The sequence below is a fragment of the Hypanus sabinus genome, chromosome 5, assembly GCF_030144855.1.
Source record: "Hypanus sabinus isolate sHypSab1 chromosome 5, sHypSab1.hap1, whole genome shotgun sequence".
NCBI lineage: Eukaryota > Metazoa > Chordata > Chondrichthyes > Myliobatiformes > Dasyatidae > Hypanus > Hypanus sabinus.
Window position 1 is genome coordinate 30429401 of NC_082710.1, and position 26071 is coordinate 30455471.

At 40.0% G+C, this 26071-nt stretch overlaps 1 protein-coding gene across 1 annotated transcript in view; it reads left to right on the top strand.

Moving 5' to 3' along the window:
- Nucleotides 1-26071, top strand: part of prdm6 (PR domain containing 6) — a 196082-nt gene that overhangs the window by 141093 nt on the left and 28918 nt on the right. Inside the window, exons 5-6 of the mRNA XM_059969658.1 lie at nucleotides 5434-5770; nucleotides 20037-20213. Coding sequence (XP_059825641.1) covers nucleotides 5434-5770; nucleotides 20037-20213 — 514 coding nt within the window. The remainder of the gene's footprint in view (nucleotides 1-5433; nucleotides 5771-20036; nucleotides 20214-26071) is intronic.

A 26071-nucleotide genomic window follows, 5' to 3' on the forward strand; every position in this document is an offset into this window, starting at 1 on the left:
TGTGTAAACTCTAGGAATTGTTGTGCATGAGAACTCCAGGAGATCAGCAGTTTCTGAGATACTCAAACCACCCCATCTGGCACCAACAGTCATTCCATGGCCAAAGTCACTTAGATTACATTTCTGATGTTTGGTCTGAACAAAAACTGATCCTCTTGATCATGCCTGCATGCGTTTATGCATTGATTTGATGCCATGTGATTTGCTAATTAGATATGTGCATCAATGACCTGGTGTACAGGTGTACCTAATAAAGTGGCCACTGAGTTTATGTTTGAATGAGGTCACAGCTCATTTTTCAAAGCTCTATTATCAATAGAAGCCTACCTATTCAAGAGGAAAGTTTATTTATCACATGTACATCAAGAATGCAATGAAATGTACTATTTATGTTAACAACCAACACAACTAAAGGTCTGCTGGGGGCAGCCTGCAAGTGTCACCACACACTCCAGTGCCAATATAGCATATCTACAACCTTCCCTTGTATGATATACCAGCCGCAAACTAATATGGTGAATCTTTGCTTCAATCTTTCCCAAGCAAGTATATTTGTTTTATATAAGGAGATCAAAAGTGCACTCTGGGTTGGCCTTGCCTAGGATCTGGTATTGTATTCTTCGTCATAGTAGTAAGGGCAACAGTACACAAAAAGCTTCAAGTCAATCTCTGAAATGCAAAGACACATCATCCAAAAAATAACTAAATTATGGTATATGCCAGAATTTGAATTGGAATTGGTTTATTATTGTCACTTGTACTGAGGTAAACGAAAAGCCTACTGTGCATGCTGTTCATATAGATCAAACAGTTCACAGCGAACTGAGGAAAGTACAAGGAAAAATAATGAGGGTGCAGAGCTACAGAGAAAGTGCAATGTGGGTAGACAATAATGTGGCAAACATAATCCCGCTCTATTTCCAACCATGCTGAAATAGAGGACTTCTCTTCCAAATCTAGAACTGCCCTATCTTCTCCATAGACATTAAGCAGACTTTACCAATCATACTGCAATTCAAGTGAAATTAATGGCAAACAGGCTTTAAAACAGTGCACGTTGATTTCCATTTGTCTACAAAATGCCATGGTTTACTTCATAATTTGCTTTATCCTTTGGTCATTTTTGGTCTGGAGTGTGGAGAAGCAGATATTGTGATGATCAGTGTTGATGTATTGATGAATGGAGAATAGGGATTGAGCTTGAGTATTGGAGTCAAACAGGCTTTTCAGCATCCACCCCAACAGAAAATTTTGACAATAATGATTGGGAATTCTTCTAGTGGTTTGGATGTTAAGTCTATATTTGTGTAATTTAAGTTACACAAATAATTTAATTTAATTTAATTTAAGTTACACAAATATGGGATTAACAGCCAAACCACTAATACAGGACAAGGGCCCCTGGTAAAACTTGGCGTGTACAGATTTCATGCAGAGATTGTCACTACTATTTAAAATTGCATTTGGAGCTCTCAGTTCCAGATATGCCTCCTCTAACAGTTAGCTGGGTGTAAGCTGAAGTTGTGTATCTCCTACTCTGACTTCTTTCTGGAGTAATTCTTCTGAAGCTTCCAACTTCGTGTGTTATATTATTCATAATTCTATCTAACAACTCAATGTCCAACGCTGGTGTATCTATATTAAAGCTAATTACAAAGACAATACAACCAGTTGTCCAGGGACACCAAGTGGTCTCGCCACCATGCCAACAGCTTGACCGTTTGGTATCGTAATGCATTGTTACTATTCTATGACAACCTTTTGGCTTTTATATTTTTCTCCTCCCAGCTGGATCTTACTTCATTATTTTCCATGAAGCGTGAGCTTCAGCCACATGGTACAAATCTGTTGATTAGAATCTTACTGGCACAACTTACTCATTTTTTTTCCAGGCTGATCATTTTCAGTGCCTGCTTTGGCTTCACTACGAAAGTAAAGCATAACCCTTCATTATCTTTTCCAAGAAAAAACCCGCCTTTCCTTCTGCACTTCATCAGAATATGACTCTTAACATCATATAATAATGTTTGGAATCATGCCTCATAAGCTTACAACCAATATTTTCCAAAGGGATTACTCGTTGTCAATGGCACTTGCAATTTGAAAAACATACCTCTCCACTTCTCTTTTAATCTTACAGCATTTGTGACTTCAAGGTTGAGAATGGGGCTTTCATCCTTTAACACTTAACTCTTATTATTTATTAAACCTAAAAGTCAAAAAATGTTGAAAGAATAAAAGAGTAGTGTTGGGCATTTAAACCTTGACCTTTCTACAAACAATCCAACCCCACCATCACCATTATTTGGCTCTTTCAATAATAATTACAATTCATGTTGCTTGTCAACCTCTCTCTGGCCCTCTCGTTTCTCCATCAGGTAAATGCAATGCTCTACTGATCTGATTAGTGCATGGAAAGACTACATAACTGACCTCCATGTGCTGATCAAAACAGCCAAAGGACATCTATCCTCTAAAAAATGTCTTCAAAGTATCCCATTTAATCCTTCCAAGGCAAAAACGTTCATGAATTATACATGCTAACTCGATAACTATTTCACAAAATAACTGTGGGGAAAGTTGTGAATGATTATCACAAATTCATATTTATATCAATCAATCCCAAAATGTTTTCTGTGCATGAATCTTAAGTCTGGCCAATCTGCTTATACACTATGGATGCTCTCAATCAGCTCACAGGTCACTGAGGATGTGTAGGGAAGAGATGGGAAAGGGGAGGGGAATAAGGGGGGAGAATTACAGATGGGATGCATTCAGACAAGCACTTATAAGCTATAGGTGGCAAACAGGTGGCAGTATTCGATTGCTAACCATAATAAGGCAAACACAATTTCCTTGGCTGGTAAGGTGTTCCAGGTTTGCATTTTGACAACCAGTCTAACCTCCAGCATTTCTAGCCAAACTCTGCCATGATATCAAGACCAGAGAATAGCAATGGAATCAATTTGACAAGCCACTTGCCTGGTTTCTACCCTTTCTACTTTCTAAGGCAGACTTCTGTTTTGGAAATAAAAACTTTGGGAGCTGGAAAAAATAATGTATGGTGATATTGTAACCTTGCAACCTCATTGTATGAGTTAAATGAATGATTCGGACACTGCGTTCATCATATAAAATGATCCAGCACCACAAACATCCTCATCAGATAAATTTAATGGACTTTCCTTTTTGTTACATGCCAATGCCTATCATCAGCCTCCTGCCTGTCTGCCCACCTCCCTACACACATTACAAGCCAAGCGTCTGGTTACCCTGAGATCCTCAGGTATCAGAGGCAGGAACCTTTTCGAGAGAAGCTGTAACTTATTATTTAATTTTATGTAATACAAGTGATGAAAGGAGTTTTCATTCTGAGCAGACGCTGTCAGCCCAAAATTGAAGGTGAGTGTAGGTAACCATGGTAACAATTGACAGCCAAAGACTTCCCAGATGTGAGTTATGGCTGCAGAGGTCAACTTTAAATGGTCAGTAAGTTGCTCAATAAATTCCTAAAAGAAATAAAAATAGAAACTGCTGGAAAGACTTGGCAATTTAGGCAGCCTCCGTGGAAAGAGAAATGGTCGATGTTCAAGTGCGGGAATCTTCAACAAAATTGGGAAAGAGAGAGGTCAAGTTAGTTTTCAGATTTGTAGAAGGTGGTGCAGGATAGGATAAAGGAATATTTCTGAGAGGGTGAGACCAAATAGTATAATGTGGTAGTTAGAAGCAGATCCAGAATATTGTACATGTGGTAGTGAGAAGCGGAATATTTCTAGATCACTGAGGAAAAAATGGGCAGTTTTGATACAGATGGAAAGACATAAAGGAACAAGAAGTTCAAAGAAAGTTGGCACATTTGATTTTGAGTCCAGAAGGCAGCAACGTGTCTGGATGGACGATGAGGTATTGTAGTTCAAGCTTGCTCAACCTCATGTGACAGGGGTCAGAGACAGATAGGGTCAGTGTGGGAATGAGAAAGCTAAAATGGATACAGCCAGAAGCTAAGGGTCACTCCTGCAGACTGAACACATGTACACTACAGAGCGACTCCTTTCACCATGAGACCTTATGCGAGCCTGAGGAAGATAAAATAATCACAAATAAAAACTCATTTGTTTAAGTGATGATTTTCTTAGTGGTGCTCAGGGCAATGCCTGGACTCTGTCCGCTGAGCCCAGCTAGCCAGCTTTAACACCTGTGGATATGGAGGGCCAGTTGAACTGATCCATCCCACTGGGGGCTATCTTATGAGGAGGACAGAACCCCAAAGGTGGAAGCTGCTAATAGTTTTCTTTTCATGAAATTCTTTCCAGTATTGAGCATAGATCTGGAGTATAGATCCCTGGGACATCACTTCAGATATTTGTGTATCTCTCTAGACACCTCAATACATTTCCATTTAATGTTGGCCTCCAGTAGTTTCCTGGAACGTAGGAACTTTCTCCTGATGACTCCCCTTGTACCATCTCAAGGACAGAGTCAGAATGCTGTGCAGCCACCATTATTTCAGAGATCCACACACTTAATTTCAGTGTATGTGTGGGTCTCTCAATATTTTTACACCTTAATGTGCACTAACAGATAAAACATTGTACCTGATTATCACTAAGCACCAAGGCCTTGTATGAGGTATGTGTTCAACAATCACACACGGTGGAATGGACCCCTCATCGAGCAGCATTTTACTGCAGAGGTTCCTGTGAAAATGGATTTCAAAGTCCAGATTCTTTAAGGTACATCACCATAATGCATGGATGGAATTGATTGCCCCTCCTCAGTCCTAACTATTGTGAAATTTTGAGGTAAAGTTAAGGGAATACATATTCAATAAAACTAAAGAAGCTAATCCATCTATTTAGAAATACCATAATTTATAATCATATCTAATTCCATGCTTTCAATTCCTAATGCAGGAAGTTATTTTAATATTTAAACTTACTTACTTTAGAGGAAAAATCCCAAATGCAGGTGACTTTAACCTAAGGAAGACAAATAGAATCAATAATATATCTCTACTCACTAATAATGTACAAGTGTAATTGCTACTATTGTTATACAGTTCATTAAATCAAAAAAAAAACAATGACCAGAATTTTGGCAATCTGTAATCTCATTCTATTTTCTTGCAGCTGAGCCAAGATGAAATATTGTTGCTTCTTTTTGCTTGCCTTCAGTTTTCCTGGTGATGCGTAGATTAGGACAGGCACAGCAGACTGTTCTACCTCCACATTTATTCTTTGACTTATCCAGATAGACTATTTTGGGCTGGCAGTTTTTCTAATAGCTTTCTTTTAGAAGAAATTGCATAAACACACTTACAGACATGAAACTAGTTTTGGATAAAATTTAGTCCAAAAGAACTGTTTAATTGAGGTTTTATCGCCTTGGGAATTAATTATAATTATTAAATAAGATTTGTTTTTATTTCCATAGTGAATGTTCCATCAACTCTTGCTGACATCATGACCAGGCATGAGACATTACAGTCGTTCAACAAATCTGGCAAACTTCCACCGACGGGCGTTTATCGTTCTCTAAGGTTCCCAGAGACACCATGCAGCAAAGTGCTGTCTGACAAAGCAGGGGTGAATGACTCCATGGCCAACCACATCAACATGAAGAACCAGCGGGTACTGGCAAGTCCAACCTCAACCAGCCATTTAAGTGGAGAGTTCAGTGACTGGCACCTCTGGAAGTGTGGACAGTGCTTTAAGACCTTCACCCAGCGGATCCTTCTGCAGATGCATGTGTGTCCACAGAACCCAGACAGGTAACTAGAATCAAGCATAGGCATTGCACACTAAGCTGATTGCATCATTCTGCTTCTGTGCTGAAGCAGAATCAGGTATCATACGTCGTACATCGTGTATGAGTTCAGCCCACATATGCGGGGCACATCGCTATCTATAGCAGCTTGTACTCTGGGTTTTGGGGCTGGAAAAACTATGGTGCATCTACAAGGCTGAAACCTCCATGCACAGCCTACCTAGGGGGCAAGTGCATAAATTTAAAGTCTATAGTACTGAAGGAAGTGTGTCAGAGCGGATTGAGAAATGACTGTCCCATGTGATTGGAATAACTATGTCCTTTTCAAACTGTAAAGAAGTAATTGGTGGAGTACCATAGCAATCAGTTCTTGGCCCATAATTGCTCACTACTTACATTAAGTAAAATTGCTTATGCACAATTTGTTCATGAAAAACAAATGGATCTAGATTCCTAGCTATTAAACTTCTTTCTTAGCTTCAAACTGAGCTTCCAGCACCAAGCTCCTTGCTGAAATTTGAGCAAATCCAAATTTCTGCTGCCCATAAACCTATTCACACTGTGCCACTTGCTCATTAACTTTCAGCTCACTAAGCAACCATTGCTCACTATCAAGAATTGGCTCAAGTTTAAAATTTTTGCATTTAGATCACTTCATTGTCTTTCCTAGATATTACCTTTTTTGAACTAGCAATGTAAACTTAGGAGAACTCTTTGTTTTTCTAGTTCTGGCCTAGTGTCCATCACCAATTAATTTAGCAAACTTCAGCTGCCTGACCTACATTAACAAAGTTTGCAACAGCCTTCCTTACTTTTGGAGCACTTTAAGATACTCATTAAAACCATCACTTTGATCAAGCTCTTACTTCTTGGAGCTACTATCAGTTTATCTCGAAGTATCAAATTCTGGCTGATTGCTCGGTGATGTGGGAGAGTTCACTATATTAAGACCTAAGTGCAAGTTGTTTTTGATATTATGATATTACGATATTATGATATTATGACCTTTGTGTTATTGTAAAACATTGTAAGATGTTAGTGCTGGAGACAAATGTTCTTATAATAAAATGAATTATTTAAAAATGTTGTTTGCATGCAATTAAAGTGTAGCACACAGCTCCTAACCAAACTCTCAAAAATATTTTCACTCATTATTTTCTTTCTTGCACGTTTATGAGAAATAGAAACACTATACAAACAAAATATTAGTTGAGTGAACATCAGCCAACACGATTTAAGTAATTTGCATTATATTGAAAACATGCTCAGTTTGAAGCTAAGAATGACAATAAAATTTAAGTGAAGTATATGTATTGGGGATATAATTTGCAATTTTGCCAAGAAAAATGGAACAAAAGTCATTGTAGTGACATTGTACAATTCCTTTTCCCTTAATGTCAGTGTTACAAATGATCAAGAACGACTCAGCAACCAATCATTTTGAGTAGTTTATAATTTTGTTTTTGTTACACATGTCTCAATACTTTTAAAAGCACACCACCTTTTTAAAACAAAATTAAAGCATTACATTTATACATCTGCAAAAACATTGTGACAGAAATTTATTTTTGCTTTGTTATTGCTAATTAAGTAGCAGGAGAGCAGCAGAACAGGTGCCCAAAGCTGTTGCATCTGTTTAGTACAAGTGACTGAACATGAATTTCATTCCATTCTATATGAGTCATTATTCATTGTCAAATTATTTATATTTAATTTATATTCATTGGTATTTACCATGGTTAGTTATGTTACTTCATTAACTTTGCCTCCAACTTTCACCCTGCCCTCAAATTTACCTGGTCCATTTCTGACACCTCCCTCCCCTTTCTTGATCTTTCTGTCTCCATCTCTGGAGATGGCCTATCTACTGATATCTACTATAAGCCTACAGACTCTCACAGCTACCTGGACTATTCCTCTTCCCACCCTGTCTCTTGAAAAATGCTATCCCCTTCTCACAGTTCCTCCGTCTCCGCCGGATCTGCTCTCAGGATGAGGCTTCTCATTCCAGGACGAAGGAGATGCCTTCCTTTTTTAAACAAAGGGGCTTCCCTTCATCCACCATCAACTCTGCTCTCAAACGCATCTCTCCCATTTCCCGCACATCTGCCCTCACCCCATCCACCCGCCACCCCACTCGGGATAGGGTTCCCCTTGTCCTTAACTACCACCCCACCAGCCTCCAGGTCCAACATATAATTCTCCTTAACTTCCACCACCTCCAACGGGATCCCACTACCAAACATATTTTTCCCTCCCCCCCTTTCTGCTTTTCACAGGGATTGCTCCCTATGTGACTCCCTTGTCCACTCGTGTCCCCCCCATCCCTTCCCACCGATCTCCCTCCTGGCACTTATCCTTGTAAACAGAACAAGTGCTACACCTGCCCTTACACTTCCTCTCTCACCACCATTCAGGGCCCCAGACAATCCTTCCAGGTGAGGCGACACTTCACCTTGTGAGTCAGTTGGTGTGGTATACTGCGTCCAGTGCTCCTGGTGTGGCCTTTTATATATTGATGAGACTGGGAGACCGTTTCACTGAACACCTACGCTCGGTCCGCCAGAAAAGGCAGGATCTCCCAGTGGCCACGCATTTTAATTCCACGTCCCATTCCCATTCTGGTATGTCTATCCATGGTCTCCTCTATTGTCAAAATGAATCCAAACTCAGTTTGGAGGAACAACACCTTGTATACTGGCTGGGTAGCCTCCAACCTGATGGCATGAACATTGACTTCTTGAACTTCCATTAATGCCCCTCCTCCCCTTCTTACCCCATCCCTGACATATTTAGTTGTTTGCCTGTTCTCCATCTCCCTCTGGTGCTCCCCCACCCCTCCTTTCTTTCTCCTGAGGCCTCTTGTCCCATGATCCTTTCCCTTCTCCAGCTCTGTATCACTTTCACCAATCACCTTTCCAGCTCTTAGCTTCATCCCACCCCCTCCGGTCTTCTCCTATCATTTCACATTTCCCCCTCCCCCTACTACTTTCAAATCTCTTACTATCTTACCTTTCGGTTAGTCCTGACGAAGGGTCTCTGCCCGAAACGTCGACAGCGCTTCTCCCTATAGATGCTGCCTGGCCTGCTGTGTTTCACCAGCATTTTGTGTGTGTTGTTAGTTATGTTAGTCGCTTTTATTGGTGAATTGGTTTTTAGCTACAACTTCCTATTTCCATTTTAGTTAGTCAATTTGAGAAGAGAAGGATTATGTGGACAATCTGTGAAAACAACTTTGTGCTTAGATGCTTCATTTCGGTAATCACTCTTTTAAACTACACTGCAGGGGAATTACACCTTTTTCTTGGTAAGATTCTCTTAGGTTCAAATGCACCCAGAATGACTACGCACTTGGACAGAATTCATATTTATGGATCTTATCTGCAGTGTATGGGTTTCCAAACTCTGCAAAAGCGGTTATTAGCAAAAAATAACAATGAATTGGATGTAACTATATAGCATGGTGCAGGAGAGAGGAGGCAGTGTTAATAACTTAATCTATGATTGGCAGGGTATAGAAATTTATATTTACAGGGATCTGCAATAGGTGTCATAATGACCCGGACAAAGAATAAAGATCGATATATCTAAGTTTCTTATTGCCGGTAAATTAGTATGCAGAGTAAACAGTGTAAATGGGAGCAGTGGTGGGGTGGGTGGGGAGCTGGTGGAGGGGTGGACAGTGGAGATTAAATGGCCAAGTGTAGAATGCTATAGGAGTTCAGTGTGGTATATATTAAGAGATTTGCACTGGATTCAAAAGAAATTGGGAACTTTGGGGGAACAAAGGGATTTTGAAGTGAATGTATAGGGATCATTAACAGGATGAGAATAAGAAGAATTTGATATTTATCAAAGTGCTTAGTCATACTGGTAGTGATTGGAAGCCTATTACATGCAATGAACCAAAGGGATGGGTGAAGAGAATCTTATGGTTTATAATGGATACTTTGGTGTGAATACAGCACTGATAAATTTGCAGATTATTCTGATAATTGTGAACCAACAATTGTTGGTGTTGTTCATAGTGAGGAAGGCACTCAGACTGCAGAATGATACTGTAGGTATCAGCTGGTAAATTGGATAAGAAGCAACCTTTAGAATTTAATCCTGGGAAATGGGAGGTGATGAACTTTGGGGGATTTAATAACGGAAGAACATATTCAATGAACGGTAGAGTTCTAGAGAGTACCGAGGAACAAATATCTTTGAAGATGACATACAGGCAGATTGGAGGGTTGAAGAAGGCACTTGGGATGGTGCCTTACATATGCAAGGGCATAGGATATTAGAGCAGGGAGGTATTGGAACAACTTTATAACACATGGTTCGGTCAAAGCTGGAATATTGTGTCATCCCTGGTCACTACACTATAAAAAAGCTGTGATTGCATTGGAGAGGATTCAGAGGAGAGGTTGCCTGGGATTGAATGTTTCAATTAGAAGGAGATACTGAATAGGCTGGTTTATTTGTTTTTGGAGCACAGGAAGCTGAAGTGCTCATTGACAGAATGTAGAAAATTATAATGGGCATAGACAGAGTAGATCATACAAAACCTTTCCCCATGGCATCATGTCTAAGAACAGAGGGTATACGTTTAAAGTGAAGAGTAAAGGGTTTAGAGAGGACCTAAGGACAAATTATTCTCTATCTCGAGATGAGAATTTGCAATGCATGCTTGTGTGGGAGATGAAGACTGGTACTCTCACATAATTTAAGGAGCATTTTATCAAGAAGACATGCCAGGTCTAAGCAGACTATGGACAAAATTATGGTAAATGAGATTAGTTTGATCAGACAAGGTGGTCAGCAAAGAACCTGTTGGTGTACCATATGGTTATGATCTTTCAGTGTAACAGAACCTGAAGCAAGAAAATCTGAAAATACGCAGGTAGCATCTGTAGAGAGAGAAGGCAGCATCTGCGGAGAGGAATAAAAGAGTCGGCGTTCAAATTCAGATTTATTGGCATTATTGTCATTTATCAGAAGTCAGGTTCTCAGCCCGAAACATCGGCTCTTTATTCCTCTCCATAGATGCTGCCTGACCTTTTGAGTTCCTCCAACATTTTGTGTGTGTTACTCTGGATTTACAACACCTGCAGAATCTCTGATGGTTATGGAGAGAGAAACAGAGGTTATGTTTCGTATCAATAAACTTTCAATAGATGAAATGCCAGGTCAACTGTTGTTCTGCCATGAATGACTTTAGTGTATCAAATGTTTTATTTTAATCACAATCCAATAACTCATAGTCATCGTTGCTGGTGCTGGGTTTATTTAATTATTTGAATTTAAATTCCCCAACTGCCTGGGCTGTTTTCAGACTCAAGTCTTTGTTCAAAATGTCCAGAGCTCTGCACCATTATGCTGTTGCCTAATTGCTAGGGACAAATTCAAAGTGCTAAATAGCCTACGTATCTGTGTTTGTATATTCCTAATGTGCAAATCACTATACCGATCTAATTAACTGCCAGCAGGTAATGAATTGTGAATTTTGCTTAGCAGTCTCTTTTTGAATGCTTGTTCAATCATCAATTCACTGAGTCTGTCAGGAGGAAAAAACTACTCAATACCATTGAGGAATATTGCTGCCAATCATACAATGCATTAAAGGGATTGTTTCGGTGAATCTGAAATAATTACATCTTTAAGGAGCCTACCTTCCTGTAAAAGTTAATTAGTTCGGGTGCACCTTCATTGATCATGTACCAGGAAAACTTTCTTTATTATTTGCACTGAAGAATGAATTTAACTGTACCATAGACAGCTGTCAATAAAATATTTCTTCCTTAATTTCACATTTATATAAAATAACTTTCTATAAAATCTTTTGAACTGATGTCTATTCAAAATTTGAAACTGGAAAATTCTAATTTTCTGAGAGAGCATTCTGATTACAGTATTAGTATTGAATACATGCTCTTTTATCATATTCATAAACAATGGCAGTAGTAATTCATTCCAGGACTTACAAAGAAGCAAAGGGCAAATCTGGTGTCTTTAGACAAAAATAATGCTAGTTGAATAAAATAAGAGTCTTAAAATGATTAGCTGTATCTGTCTGGCATAATTTATTTGAGATTTAACAAAATAATCCTTTTAACATATATATGGAAGATAAATGTTGCCTGATACCTTGGATTCCAGTGGGGATAAAGATGGTCTGAATGTTTGTCAATACCAGATATTTATGGCTTTGAAGTGTGGGCAAGATTTAGCTGAACTAGATATTCCCTCCTGGAATAAATGATGTTCATTTTTTCAGGTTATCCATGTCTGTATTTGTCTGTCTTTCTCAATTTCCATGTGAGTTGTTATTTTTCATAATGGTCAGCCATACTATAATAGCAATACCAGAAACTTTGGTAAGCGATTTTGCTCCTGGATTTCTATGTGTTACTCCTAATCCTTTCCCTGAACCTATATGGATATCGGAGATCCCTCAGTGAAAAGGTATTAATGATCATATTTATCTACTTACCTTATTTCTCTGGAGACTCTGACAGTCTCCCTCCAGAATGTTTTTGTTTCTCTTTAAAAAGAACAAGCCCATGGCACAGGGGTCTGTAGCAATGGAGATGAGCCAGTCTTTCTACCTACCTAAGAGTTACAAAAATGTGTATATTGGCCAACTGAAGCAAATTACGAGGAAAAATAATAAAAAAACATATTTAATTTCATGTCTGTTATAAACCACATCATTGGTAGTGTATTTACAGATGAAAACATAAGGAATTATAATACAAATATATTAGAATGAAATCACAGATGTTAATTTTAAATTTTCTACTATTGATCAATTATTTAGCATAAAGCAACTTGTAGTGAAATTGACAAATGTGGTAGCACAGTATCCTCAATGTATTTTTAATATATTTGGCAGACTTGACCGTGTTACTTCATGCTGAGAACATTTAGTGATAATTCCAACAAGATGAGGTTATGGATCATTGTCTGTACCAATGGTAATTCAAGTTTGAAGTAATGGTCTAACTAGTGTGCTGATATGCAGTATAGAGAATACTTAACTTGCCTTATATAACATGGAACTTTTTCATGGTCTCATTGATAGTATGATAGTACGACAGATTCAAAGTTAGATATGCTGAATGTTTCTGTAGGCTTTTCAGACCAATCCTCTATGTTTTACATGCTTGAAATTATTTTCGTATGTTATATAGTGATTAAAACATGAAGTTGGTGCCACTAAAATAAGTGAAGTTTCTACTCTGGCACTGGACCATGAGAAAGTATGATTAAGGATTACAATGGTAGGGATTTACATTTAATTGTTGTGGATAATACTGCTAACACTGAAGTAGGCTTGCAATCTTCAACTCTCTGAGGCAGAGCGCTCTGTCCTCAGTAAGGACCTCACTTTTGTCCCCCTTTGCCCACAGCTCAGCGAGTTCAGCGTACACCATGACGCTGAACTCTTCTTCCGCCAGCTCCGTCTCCGAGCTTACTTCTTGGGCAAGGACTCTCCTACCCCCACTGATGACCCCTTCTCCCGTCTTCAACCCTCCTCCTCTTCATGGACACCCCGCTCTGGTCTTCTGCCTGCTCTGGATCTCTTTATTGCTAATTGCCGACGAGACAGCAACCGTCTCAATTTCACCACATCGTGTTCCAATTCCAACGTTACTCCTTTCAAATGCTCTGCTCTCCGCTCCCTCCGCACCAATCCCAACCTCACTATAAAACCCACTGATAAGACAGAAGCTGTCGTAGTCTGGCATACTGACCTCTACCTAGCCAAGCCACAGTGACAACTCTCTGACACTTCCTCTTATTTACCCCTTGATCATGACCCCACTAAAGAGCACCAGGCCATTGTCTCCTATACCATCACCAACCTTATCAGCTCTGGGGATTTCCCATCCACTGCCACCAACCTCATAGCTCCCATAACCAATACTTCCCGTTTCTACCTCCTACCCAAGATCCATAAACCTGCCTTTCCATGTAGACCCATTGTCTCAGCTTGCTCCTGCCCCACCGAACTCATTTCTGCATACCTTGACACTGTTTTATCCCCCCTTGTTCAATCCCTTCCCATCTATGTTCGTGACACTTCTCACACTTTGAATTTTTTTAATGATTTGAAGTTCCCTGGCCCCTACTGCCTTATTTTCACCATGCTCGTCCAGTCCCTATATACCTCCATCCCCCACCAGGAAGGTCTCAAAGCTCTCCACTTCTTTTTGGATTCCAGACCTAACCAATTCCCTCTACCACCACTCTCCTCCATCTAGCTGAGTTAGTTCTTACTCTCAGTAATTTCTCCTTTGGCTCCTCCCACTTCCTTCAAATCAAAGGTGTAGCCATGGGCACCAGTATGGGTCCCAGTTATGCCTGCCTTTTTGTTGGCTTTGTGGAACAGTTCATGTTCCAAGTCTATACAGGTATCCGTCCCCCTCTTTTCCTTCGCTACATCGACGACTTCATTGGTGCTGCCTCCTGCACGCATGCTGAGCTCGTTGACTTCATTAACTTTACCTCCAACTTTCACCCTGCCCTCAAATTTACCTGGTCCATTTCTGACACCTCCCTCCCCTTTCCTGATCTTTCTGTCTCCATCTCTGGAGAAGGCCTATCTACTGATATCTACTATAAGCCTACAGACTCTCACAGCTACCTGGACTATTCCTCTTCCCACCCTGTCTCTTGAAAAAGGCTATCCCCTTCTCACAATTCCTCCGTCTCTGCTGCATCTGCTCTCAGGATGAGGCTTCTCATTCCAGGACGAAGGAGATGTCTTCCTTTTTTAAACAAAGGGGCTTCCCTTCATCCACCATCAACTCTGCTCTCAAACGCATCTCTCCCATTTCCCGTACATCTGCTCTCACCCCATCCTCCCGCCACCCCACTTGGGATGGGGTTCCCCTTGTCCTCACCTTCCACCCCACCGGCCTCCGGGTCCAACGTATAATTCTCTGTAACTTCCGCCACCTCCAACGAGATCCCACCACCAAGCACATCTTTCCCTCTCCCCCCCGCCTTCTGCTTTCTGCAGGGATCACTCCCTACACGACTCCCTTGTCCACTCGTCCCCCGATCCCTTCCCACCGATCTCCCTCCTGGCACTTACCCTTGTAAGCAGAACAAGTGTTATACCTGCTCTTACACTTCCTCCCTCACCACCATTCAGGGCCTCAGACAGTCCTTCCAGGTGAGGTGACACTTCACCTTGAGTCAGCTGTTGTGGTATACTGCGTCCGGTGCTCCTGGTGTGGCATTTTATATATTGGTGAAACCCGATGCAGACTAGGAGACCATTTCACTGAACACCTACGCTCGGTCCGCCAGAGAAAGCAGGATCTCCCAGTGGCCACACATTTTAATTCCACATCCCATTCCCATTCTGCTATGTCTATGCCTGCTCTACTGTCAAGATGAAGCCACACTCAGGTTGGAGGAACAACACCTTATATACCTTCTGGGTAACCTCCAACCTCATGGCATTAACATTGACTTCTCTAACTTCCGTTAATGCCCCTCCTCCCCTTCTTACCCCATCCCTGATATATTTAGTTTTTTCCCCCTCCCCCTTTTCTTTCTCTCTCTCTGCCCATCACTCTGCCTGTTCTCCATCTCCCTCTGATTCTCCTTTCTTCCTTTCTTTCTCCTGAGGCCTCCTGTCCCATGATCCTTTCCCTTCTCCAGCTCTGTATCCCTTTTGCCAATCACCTTTCCAGCTCTCAGCTTCACCCCACCCCCTCCGGTCTTCTCCTATCATTTCGCATTTCCCCCTCCTCCTCCTACTTTCAAATCTCTTACTGTCTTTCCTTTCAGTTAGTCCTGACGAAGGATCTCGGCCCGAAACATCGACAGTGCTTCTCCCTATAGCTGCTGCCTGGCCTGCTGCTGGCCTGCTGAAGTCAAAACAGTTAAGTGTAGGTGTGAAGCTGCCTGACTTCTGAATGCTGAATGACATTCAGTTCTAAATAAATTTATTATCACAACACATACAGTATATGTCATCATACACTACCCTGTTATTCAGTTTCTTGCAGGCATTCACAATATGTACAAAGAAGCACAATACAATTGATAGACTACACGTCAGAGATGGACAAACAATCAAAGTGCAAAAGACAGCAAACTCTGCAAATACTAAAATAAAGTAAATAACTAAATAAGCGATCAATATCAAGAACATTAATTGTAGAGTCCTTAAAAGAGAGTCCATAAGTTGTGAATTCAGTTCAGTGAGTGAGGTTATCTCCTGTGGTTCATGAGCATGATGAATAAAGGATGCTAAATGTTCCTGAGGTGATGTGGGACTTGATGCTCCAGCACTTCCTTCCTGATGGCAGCAATAAGATCAGAGCGTGGCTTGGATTCTGAGGGATGATGATGGACGCTGCTTTCTTGCGACAGCACTCAATGGTGGGAGGGGCTTTACCTGTGAAGACTGGGCTATATCCACTACTTTTTGGAGGCATTTTCATTCAAGGGCATTGGTGTTCCCATAGCAGGCCATGATATGTCAATATACCTTTCATTGCGCATCTATAGTTTGTAGGAGTTTTAGATGAAATGGGAATCTGTGCAAGCTTCTAAGAGATTACAGGCACTGCTGTGCCTTCTTTCTAAGGTTACATGCTAGACTCAGGAAAGATTCTCCAAAATGATGTTAACAAGACATTTAAAATATCTGACCCTCTCCAAATCTGATCCTCTGATGAGGACTGGCTCATAGGCCTCTGGTTTCCTGTTCCTGAAGTCAATAATCAACTCCTTGGTGTTGCTGACATTGAATGAGAGGTGGTTGTTGTGGCATCGCTCAGCCAGCATTTCAATATCCCTCCTCTATGCTGATTCATCACTACCTTTGTTTCAGTCAACAGTGGTGGTGTCAGCAAACTTAAATATGGCATTGGAGCTGTACATAGCCTCATGGATATAAGTATAAAGTGAGTAGAGCAGGGGACTATGCTCACTGCCTTGTGGTGCCCCTATATTGATGGTGATTATAGAGGAGATGTTGTTGACAATCTCAGCTGACTGGGGTCTGCTAGTGGGGAAATTGAAGATCCAGTTGCACAAGGAGGTACTGGGATCTAGATCTTGGAGTTTATTGATTGGTTTTGAGATGACGATAGTGTTGAGATGATGATAGTGTTGAATGCTGAGCCGTAGTCAATGCTGAGCATCCTGATATGTGCATCTTTGCTATCCAAATGTTCCAGATTTGAGTGGAGAGCCAATGAAATGGCGTCTGCGCTGGGTGGTTGTGAGTGTAGGTAAATTGGAGTGCCATCAAGTTACTCCTCAGGCCTGCAATAATATGACTTGTAGAAATCTGTTAAGCAAAAGTAAGCAAAGTTGAAACGCATCTCCAGTTTTCTGAAGACATCCAAACTTACGAGCCAGATTGAATTTTCTGAGGATGTGACTAAACACATTGATGAAGGTAGAGCCGTAGTTGTAGTGTATATGGATTTCAGCAAGGTACTTGATAAGGTACCCCATGCAAGGCTTATTGAGAAAATAGGAGGCATGGGATCCAAGGGGACATTGCTTTGTAGATCCAGAACTGGCTTGCCCACAGAAGGCAAAGAGTGGTTGTAGACAGGTCATGGAGGTCGGTGACCAGTGGTGTGCCTCAGGGATCTGTTGTGGGACCCCTGCTTTTTGTAATTTTTATAAATGACCTGGATGAGGAAATGGAAGGATGGGTTTGTAAATTTTCTGATGATGCAAAGCTTGGGGTGTTGTGGATAGTGTAGAGGGCTGTCAGAGGTTACAGTGGGATATTGATAGGATGCAAAACTAGGCTGAGAAGTGGCAGATAGAGTTCAACCCAGATAGCTGTGAAGTGGTTCATTTTGGTAGGTCAAATATGATGTCAGAATATAACATTAATGGTAAGACTCTTGGCAGTGTGGAGGATCTGAGGGATCTTGGGGTCCGAACCCATAGGACATATGCAGGTTGACTCTGTGGTTAAGAAGGCATATAGTGCATTGGCCTTCATCAATCGTGGGATTGAATTTAAAAGCCAAGAGGTAATGTTGCAGTTATATAGGACCCTGGTCAGGCCCCATTTGGAGTACTGTGCTCAATTCTGGTCGCCTTACTACAGGAAAGATGTGGAAACCATAGAAAGGGAGCAGAGGAGATTTACAAGGATGTTGCCTGGATTGGGGAGCATGCCTTATGAGAATAGGTTGAGTGAACTCAGCCTTTTCTCCTTGGAGCGATGGAGGATGAGAGGTGACCTGATAGAGGTGTACAAGATAATGAGAGGCATTGATTGTGTGGATAGTCAAAGGCTTTTCCCCAGGGCTGAAATGGCTGGCATGAGAGGGCACAGTCTTAAGGTGTTTGGAAGTAGTTACAGAGGAGATGTCAGGGGTAAGTTTTTTTATCCAGAGAGTGGTGAGTGTGTGGAATGGGCTGCCGGCGACGGTGGTGGAGGCAGAAATGATAGGGTCTTTTAAGAGACTCCTTGATGGCTACATGGAGCCTAGAAAACTAAAGGGCTAAGGGTAAAGCCTAGGTATTTCTGAATTAGGGACAAATTTGGCACAGCTTTGTGGGCCGAAGGGCCTGTATTGTGCTGTAGGTTTTCTATGTTCTGTATTCAACTTTGCATCAGACTATGCTTCTCTTTATTATTTGTCAAACATTATCAGACAGCCTGAGGCTTCCTTAAAAGACTTTACCAGTTTTCATTACAACCAAATAATTGTCAGTTTTCTGCAAATTTAAAATCACAAGATTAATGGTGGAGTGACAAGAGCTTGTTCTCCAAAGTATACACAGACTATTTACATTCAGACTCCATCAACCTGAACTGCTTTATTGCTGGAAGTATATTTTTAGGTAAATTGTAATATACAAAGGCATTGTAATAATAATAAAAGATGGATCCAACGGTTAATCACAACACCCCAGCTACGCTACATAATTTGAATAAAACTAGTATGAATTACTGGAAGATATTTAAACCAGATGTGGCATTTATACAAATAATGTTTGAAATTTTGTAAAGCATCAAGTATGTTATGAGTTGTTTTCAGAGTAAGCTTGCCCTCCAGTGACGACGTGAAGAAGTGAAACTTAAGACAAACACTTTGTTTCTTAGGAGACGTTAAATTTAGTTGACATTTGGCCTTAGCTACCTGGTATCAAGTCCTCAAATTTGGTACAAGTGAACCAAAGAATAAAAACTGAATGCAGCAGCGAAGTAAAGTGTCTGGCACCAGTTTCTAATCCTCTCAGGAGTGAGTCTCTGATCTGTTTCCTTCTGCCCCTCCTCCACCACCAAGCTCATCCCAATAAAAGATTGAACCTGAAAAAAATCTGCAATGGAAATTCATATTTACATTTCAAAACTAACTGCAGTGCCACTTAATAGAATAGGTACACAACACTGAAAGAACTCAGCAGGTCAGGCAGCATCCGTGAGAAAAGAGTAGCCCAACGTTTCAGGCCGAGACCCTTCATCAGGAATGGGGGGGGGGAAGAGAGGGCCGAAGCCCAATAATAGAGATAGGGGAGGAGGAAGGGCTAGAGGCACCAGGTGGAAAACCAATCAGAGGAAGGATAAAGGGGGGAGGGGATAAGCATGAAAGAACTGTAGAGGTAAAGGAGCAGAAAGTTGAAAGGGGAGAGAAGCAGAGAGGGACCTGGGATAGGGGAAGGGAATTACCGGAAATTGGAGAATTCAATGTTCATACCACCAGGCTAGAGGCTACCCAGACGGTAGATGAGGTGTTGGTCCTCCAACCTGAGTTTGGCCTCATCATGGCAGTAGAGGAGGCCATGTATGGACATATCTAGATGGGAATGAGAGGCAGAGTTGAAGTGGGTGGCCAGAATGTCATTTGGAATGTGTTAGACTTTGCAGTATTTCATTTACCGTTTATGATTTTCCATTTATGTATGTGGAGAGCCCAGCTATTTGCAGTTCACCTCTGATTAACATACATGATTTGATAACCAGAGACATGACAGGCTAACAGTGAAGTCTACAAGTCTAATTTTGATCACGAACACCAGAATATGATTTCAGTCCATGCCAAGAGATTGTAAAATATTATGAAAAAAAAATCAAGGACAACCAGTAAATGAATGAGACAAATTCAAGAAAAATAACGTCTGAAATTCTGCTAACAAAAAAACTACCTTAATAGAAAATAACATGTTATTCAATATAAAATTAAAACACTCTTATTTATTTGTGCATCTGAACAGAACTAATGGCACGGGTTGCCACTGACTTTAATAGTATTGAAAATTGATTGGTTTTCTTACAGGCCTTACCAATGTGGACATTGCTCACAGTCCTTCTCCCAGCCTTCGGAGTTGAGGAACCACGTGGTAACTCACTCTAGTGACAGACCTTTTAAATGTGGGTACTGTGGACGTGCCTTTGCTGGAGCTACAACACTGAACAATCATATCCGGACACATACAGGGGAGAAGCCATTTAAGTAAGTAATTAAAACAAATGAATGCAATCACCTGCTTTTAGTCAAAATATTAGCAGTTTCGCCTGAAAATGCTTTTATGGCAGGTGGCATTATAACATGTTTTAAGATTTCCTAGTAAGAGTCTTTTTACCAGCCACCAACAGTATATACATTAAATATTTAGCTCTTTTCTACCATTCTTGAGGTATATATCCAAAATATATGGTCTTACTCTCTAAGGGTATTTCACATTTAAAGATGTCTTGTAGGGCATTGTGTATCTCCCTCCAATAGTGTCTGAAATACATCTTATGGAAATGTTTGTTTGATGATGAAATTCAATAAAAAATAAATTACAAAAAAACCCTTAGAATTGCACTATTTGGAAAAGAGAAGTCATGTATTTGAGAAAATATTTTGCTTCAGTTTATTTATTTCCAGTAAATGTAATTATTGTTTTATTAATTGCAAAGAATAATATAGGGGTTCACTTCATTCCTCTGTAATTAATTTTATTGTAATCTGTTAAGTCACTGAGGTGTTTGTGTGCACATGTTTGCTGATGAATGATGTAGGCTGTTGTTAGAAGCAGTGAGAACATATTTATTCCCAGGCAATGATAAAGGTTCATTATTTTCCTGTGTGCTGAGAGATGGTGGAAGGCCTAATTCCACAGTAATGGAACTGAGTCACTATAATGGAACACAAGTTCACACGGTTTGAAAATAGAAGTACCATATTTTCTTTCCAGTAAAGTTTTTTTCTTATAAAACAAAGTTTTTCCCTTAAGGAAATAATTAATCAACACTACTGATCTATCCAGTTTTCATACTTCACTATTTTACTAATGCAGGTCAGGATAAAGGTCTGACTGGAGCTCAAGGCTCTCTAGTGACCATGTACTCTGTGCCAGGACTTGCCTTACTTTTCTGCCCCAATCAGAGTTGGGCAGTGCTGGCCAGCTCAAAATAGAGTTTTAGCTTTGCAGCAGACTTAGAATAACTCACACTGATATGCATCAGTAGACAAAAACAGGCACCGTGGGCACTGTGCCGCATTCTTGTAAATTCTGAGCAATGTGGCTCATTTAATTTGGAAAATTTTAGCATGCAGATCTGAACACTAATCTCCAACTTCTGAGCATAAGCTATTTTTAAAATTGCAGAAATGCTATACCCTGCTGAAAACAATACAGTTGGTTAGTTACAAGCAGAAGCTAGGACTCCGCACGAACACACTCCTTTAATCTTTCTTTTTCAATCTTTTTATTAATATCAACATGATAAGATTAATACATAGTTATTGGGATTACAAAATTACAAAATTAAAATGATCATAAGAGGATACACAAGCAATAAGTACAATATAGTTAAGTCTTCCCAAATCATGAATGATACAACTATCAAAAAAGAAAAGAGAAAAAGAGAAAAAAAAATTATTGCCCTAAGAAAAACTAATCCAGCAAACTAACCACTAACTAATAAAGAGAAAAAAAGGAAAAAAGGGAAGAAAAAAATATTTTTTTTAAATGGGCTGTTTATAGTATCTATAAAAAGACAAAGAATCATCAGTGTCCCCAACTCCAATCCTCTCAACATACATATAATCAAAACCAGAAAAACAAATAGGATTGGAACAGGGTCGAATTACATCATGTGAAAATATTGAATAAATGGCCTCCAAGTCTTATCAAATTTAATAGAAGGGTCATATGTGACACTTCTAATTTTTTCCAAATTTAGACATTACATAGTTTGAGAAAACCAATGAAATATGGTAGGGGGATTAATTTCTTTCTAATTCAACAAAATAGATCTTCTAGCCATTAATGTAAGGAATCCAATCGTCTGAGAAGCAGAAGAAGAATTGACTCTATCATTGGTAAACCAAAGATTACAGTAATAGGATGAGGTGTAAATCAACATTCAATACCGTGGAAATAATATCGAAAATGTCTTTCCAATATTTTTTCAAAAGCGGACATGACCAAAATATACGAGTTAAAGAAGCTATCTCAGAATGACATCTGTCACATATAGGATTTATATGGGAATAAAAATGAGCCAATTTATCCTTGGACATATGAGCCCTGTGCACTACTTTAAACTGTATCAATGAATGTTTAGCACATATAGATAAATTAACTAATTGAAGAATTTTATCCCAATTCTCAATAGGGATAGTAAGGTTAAGTTCTCTTTCCCAATCATTTTTAATCTTATAAAAGGCCTCTGAATGCATTTTCATAATTATATTGTAAACATTTGATATTACACCTTTCTGAAAAGGATTTAGTTCTAACAATTTCTCCAAAATACCCAAAGAAACAAGATTTGGAAAGGTAGGAAGTACAGTGTTTAAAAAATTCCTAATCTGTAAATATCTAAAAAAATGAGATTTAGGCAAATTATATTTATTAGATAATTAGATAATTGTTCAAAAGACATAAAACAATTATCCAAAAATAAATCAGAAAATCATAGTATACCTTTAGTCTTCCAGGCTGAATAAACTTGGTCCATAATAGAGGGATGAAAAAAGAAATTGGATATAATAGGAATTGTTAAAACAAACTGATTCAACTTAAAACTTTCCTCATATATATGGTAGAATAAAAATCCTATATTGGGTAAAAGATGTTTACAGAAGTCAAAGAAGGAATGTGGATTGGCATTGCCTAATTTTAGATTTTATTATTGGGCAATTAATATTCGATATTTGAATTGTTGGGTAAGGGATCTGGATTTATCTCCTAGCCCTCTTTGGGTAAATCTGGAAACTAAATCGTACAAGGCTTTTCTTTGGGTTCTATTTTAGGGAATTCTCTTCCCTTTGCTCTTTCTAAATTGCATAAACGAATTGACAATCCGATAGTTAGGTACTCTCCTTTAATTACGGATTTCCACATGAACTATGGATTTTCTCATAATATTTTAATTTTACAGTGAGGATCATTTTCTGTTCTCCATGATTTGAGTGCCAGTTCAGAGTTAGAAAGCGAGGGCTGGAAAACCAGACAGGAATCATTGTTAGTTCATTTTCTGTCATTGCATTTCCCAAATTGACTCTGGTTAAATTTGAGGCCAGGCTACTCTGATCAAAATGGGTGGAAGTTTTATGATAATAAAATTAATACAACCTAACAATTAATTAATATTTTATACATGATCAGAGAAAGAATGCTGTTTAGATAGCTGATTTTGGGGCAAACGTTTGAGGTCCAAATAACTTGGTCTGAGAAATTTGTTGCTTATGTTTTAAGTCTCCTACAGCACAAACTTAAAAGCTGTGTTTGTGAATCTTCTCCATTTCATACGCTTCAAAGTTCTGTGCCAGGTTATTGTTCGGCTGGCTCAAAGGCAGTAGAATCTCCCTTCAAACCTCCATGAGCTAATGATGTGGGCTATGGTCTGGTGAGCTGGAAACTTTATATACATAAATACATGGTTGATTTAGAGAAATAATCAGAGAATAGGAAGAATAACATAAATTGTGTGTTACCAGTGCTGAGTTTTGAGTTGGCTTCCAGCCCCATCATCACCTGCTTCATGCATAATTCCATTCTGTGGTGGAGATTTGCCAAATTGGGTTGATTTCTCTCAGTTCAAGTTCAGTTTATTGTCATTCAACCATACATATATATACCGCCAAATGAGAGAACTCTCCTCTCGAGCAAGGTGCACGACACTGTACATATAACCACACTACACAGAAAGTAATATTACCATTAACAAATCAATAAGGTGGATTTATAAGTTAAAAAGAATACCTTATGACGCTACTGGCACTTCATGCATGGTGGGACCTGGGTGGTGGCAGGAAGTTCAGTCATCCCACAGCCTGGGGAAAAAGGCTGTTTCCCTCCCTAACAGTCCTAATGCTATGGTACCTCATGCCTGATGGTAGGAGATCAAAGAGATTGTTGGATAGACAGGAGGGATCTTCACCCTGCCTTGTGTAGCTGGATCCTGGACTTCTTGTCAGATCGCCAACAGGTGGTAAGAGTGGGCTTCCTCAGCTCTGCCCCTCAACACAGGTGCCCCACAGGGCTGTGTACTAAGCCCCCTCCTTTACTCTCTGATACCAATGACTGTGTCGCCACCCACAGCTCCAATCTGCTAATTAAATTTGATGATGACACTACATTGATTGGCCTAATCTCAAATTAAAACGAGGCAGCCTACAGAGAAGAAGTCATCACCCTGACACAATGGTGTCAAGAAAACAACCTCTCGCTCAATGTCGCAGAGGAGCTGGTTGTGGACTACAGGAGGAATGGTGACAGGCTAACCCCCATTGGCATCAATGGATCTAGGATTGAGATGGTGAACAGCTTTAAGTTCCTTGGCATAAACATTACTGAGGATATCACATGGTCTGTACATACTGGCTGTATGGTGAAAAAGGCACCCCTTTCACCTCAGAGAGTTGAAGAAGTTTGGTATGGGCCTCCAGATACTAAGAACTTTCTATAAGGGCACAGTTGAGAGAGTCCTGACTGGCTGCATCACTGCCTGGGTCCTGCATACTCTTGATAAATATTTCTGATGGGTGGAAGAGAGACCCCAATGCTCTCAGCAGGTTTTGCAATCCTTTGTAGGGACTTGGTCAGATGGGAGTCTGAGGGGAGACCTGATAGGATCTATTATTAAGTTATGAGAGGTAGAGATAGGTTAGACAGTGAGAATCTTTGACCCAGGGTAGAAATATAAAACATCAGAAGACATGTTTTTCAGGTTAGAAGGAGGAAGTTTAAAGGTAATGTAAAAGACAAGTTTTTCATTTACACGGGAGAGGTAGGCACCTGGAATAGTAATAGTGGAAGCAGGCAATTTGATGGAGTTTAAGAGGAATTTAGATAGACACGTGAACATAAAAGGATTGGAAGGATGTGGATAATACGCAGGAGGAGGATATTTAGTATAAATTGGCTTGGTTGGTACAACATTGTGAGCCAAATGATCTGTTCAGGTTGGTACTGTCTTATGTTCTATCGTTGCCTGGGATGGAGCATTTCAGTAACAAGTAGAGACTGGGCAGGCCACGATGATCTCCTTGGAGTGAGGGAGGTAGAGAGGTACACAGGATTATAAGGGGTATAGACAGACTAAAACAGAGTATGCACTTCAAATAAGAACATTCAAGAGCATTTGAGGAGGATTTTTAAAAATCCAGATGGTAGTTGGAATTTGGATCATATTGCTGTAAGGGCATTAGAAACAAGTACTTCCACAATTTACAAGCACTTGAATCACCAAAGGAAAAGTTACACATAGCCTTCTTTACTTTGGCTGGTAATGAGAATGGTATTCTTGGGTACTTGATGGTACGTGTGGGTGGTGGGGTGAAGGGCCTCTTTCTGTGTTGTATGATTCATTGACTCAAAGATTCTAAAGCCATACACAGACTATTCAAACTTAAAGCCTAAAATCTTCCTCTTGATTTAGAACCATAGAACATTACAGTACAGAAACAGGCCTTTTGGCCCTTCTTGGCTGTGCCGAACCATTTTTCTGCCTAGTCCCACTGACCTGCACCTGGACCATATCCCTCCAAACCCGTCATCTATATACCTGTCCAAGTTTTTCGTAAATGTCAAAAGTGAGCCTGCATTCACCACTTCATCTGGCAGCTCATTCCACACTCCCACCACTCTCTGCGTGAAGAAGCCCCCCCCTAATGTTCCCTTTAAACTTTTCCCCTTCACCCTTAACCCATGACCTCTGGTTTTTTTCTCCCCTAGCCTCAGTGGAAAAAGCCTGCTTGCATTCACCCTATCTATACCCATCATAATTTTATACACCTCTATCAAATCTCCCCTCATTCTCCTACACTCCAGGGAATAAAGTCCTAACCTATTCAACCTTTCTCTGTAACTC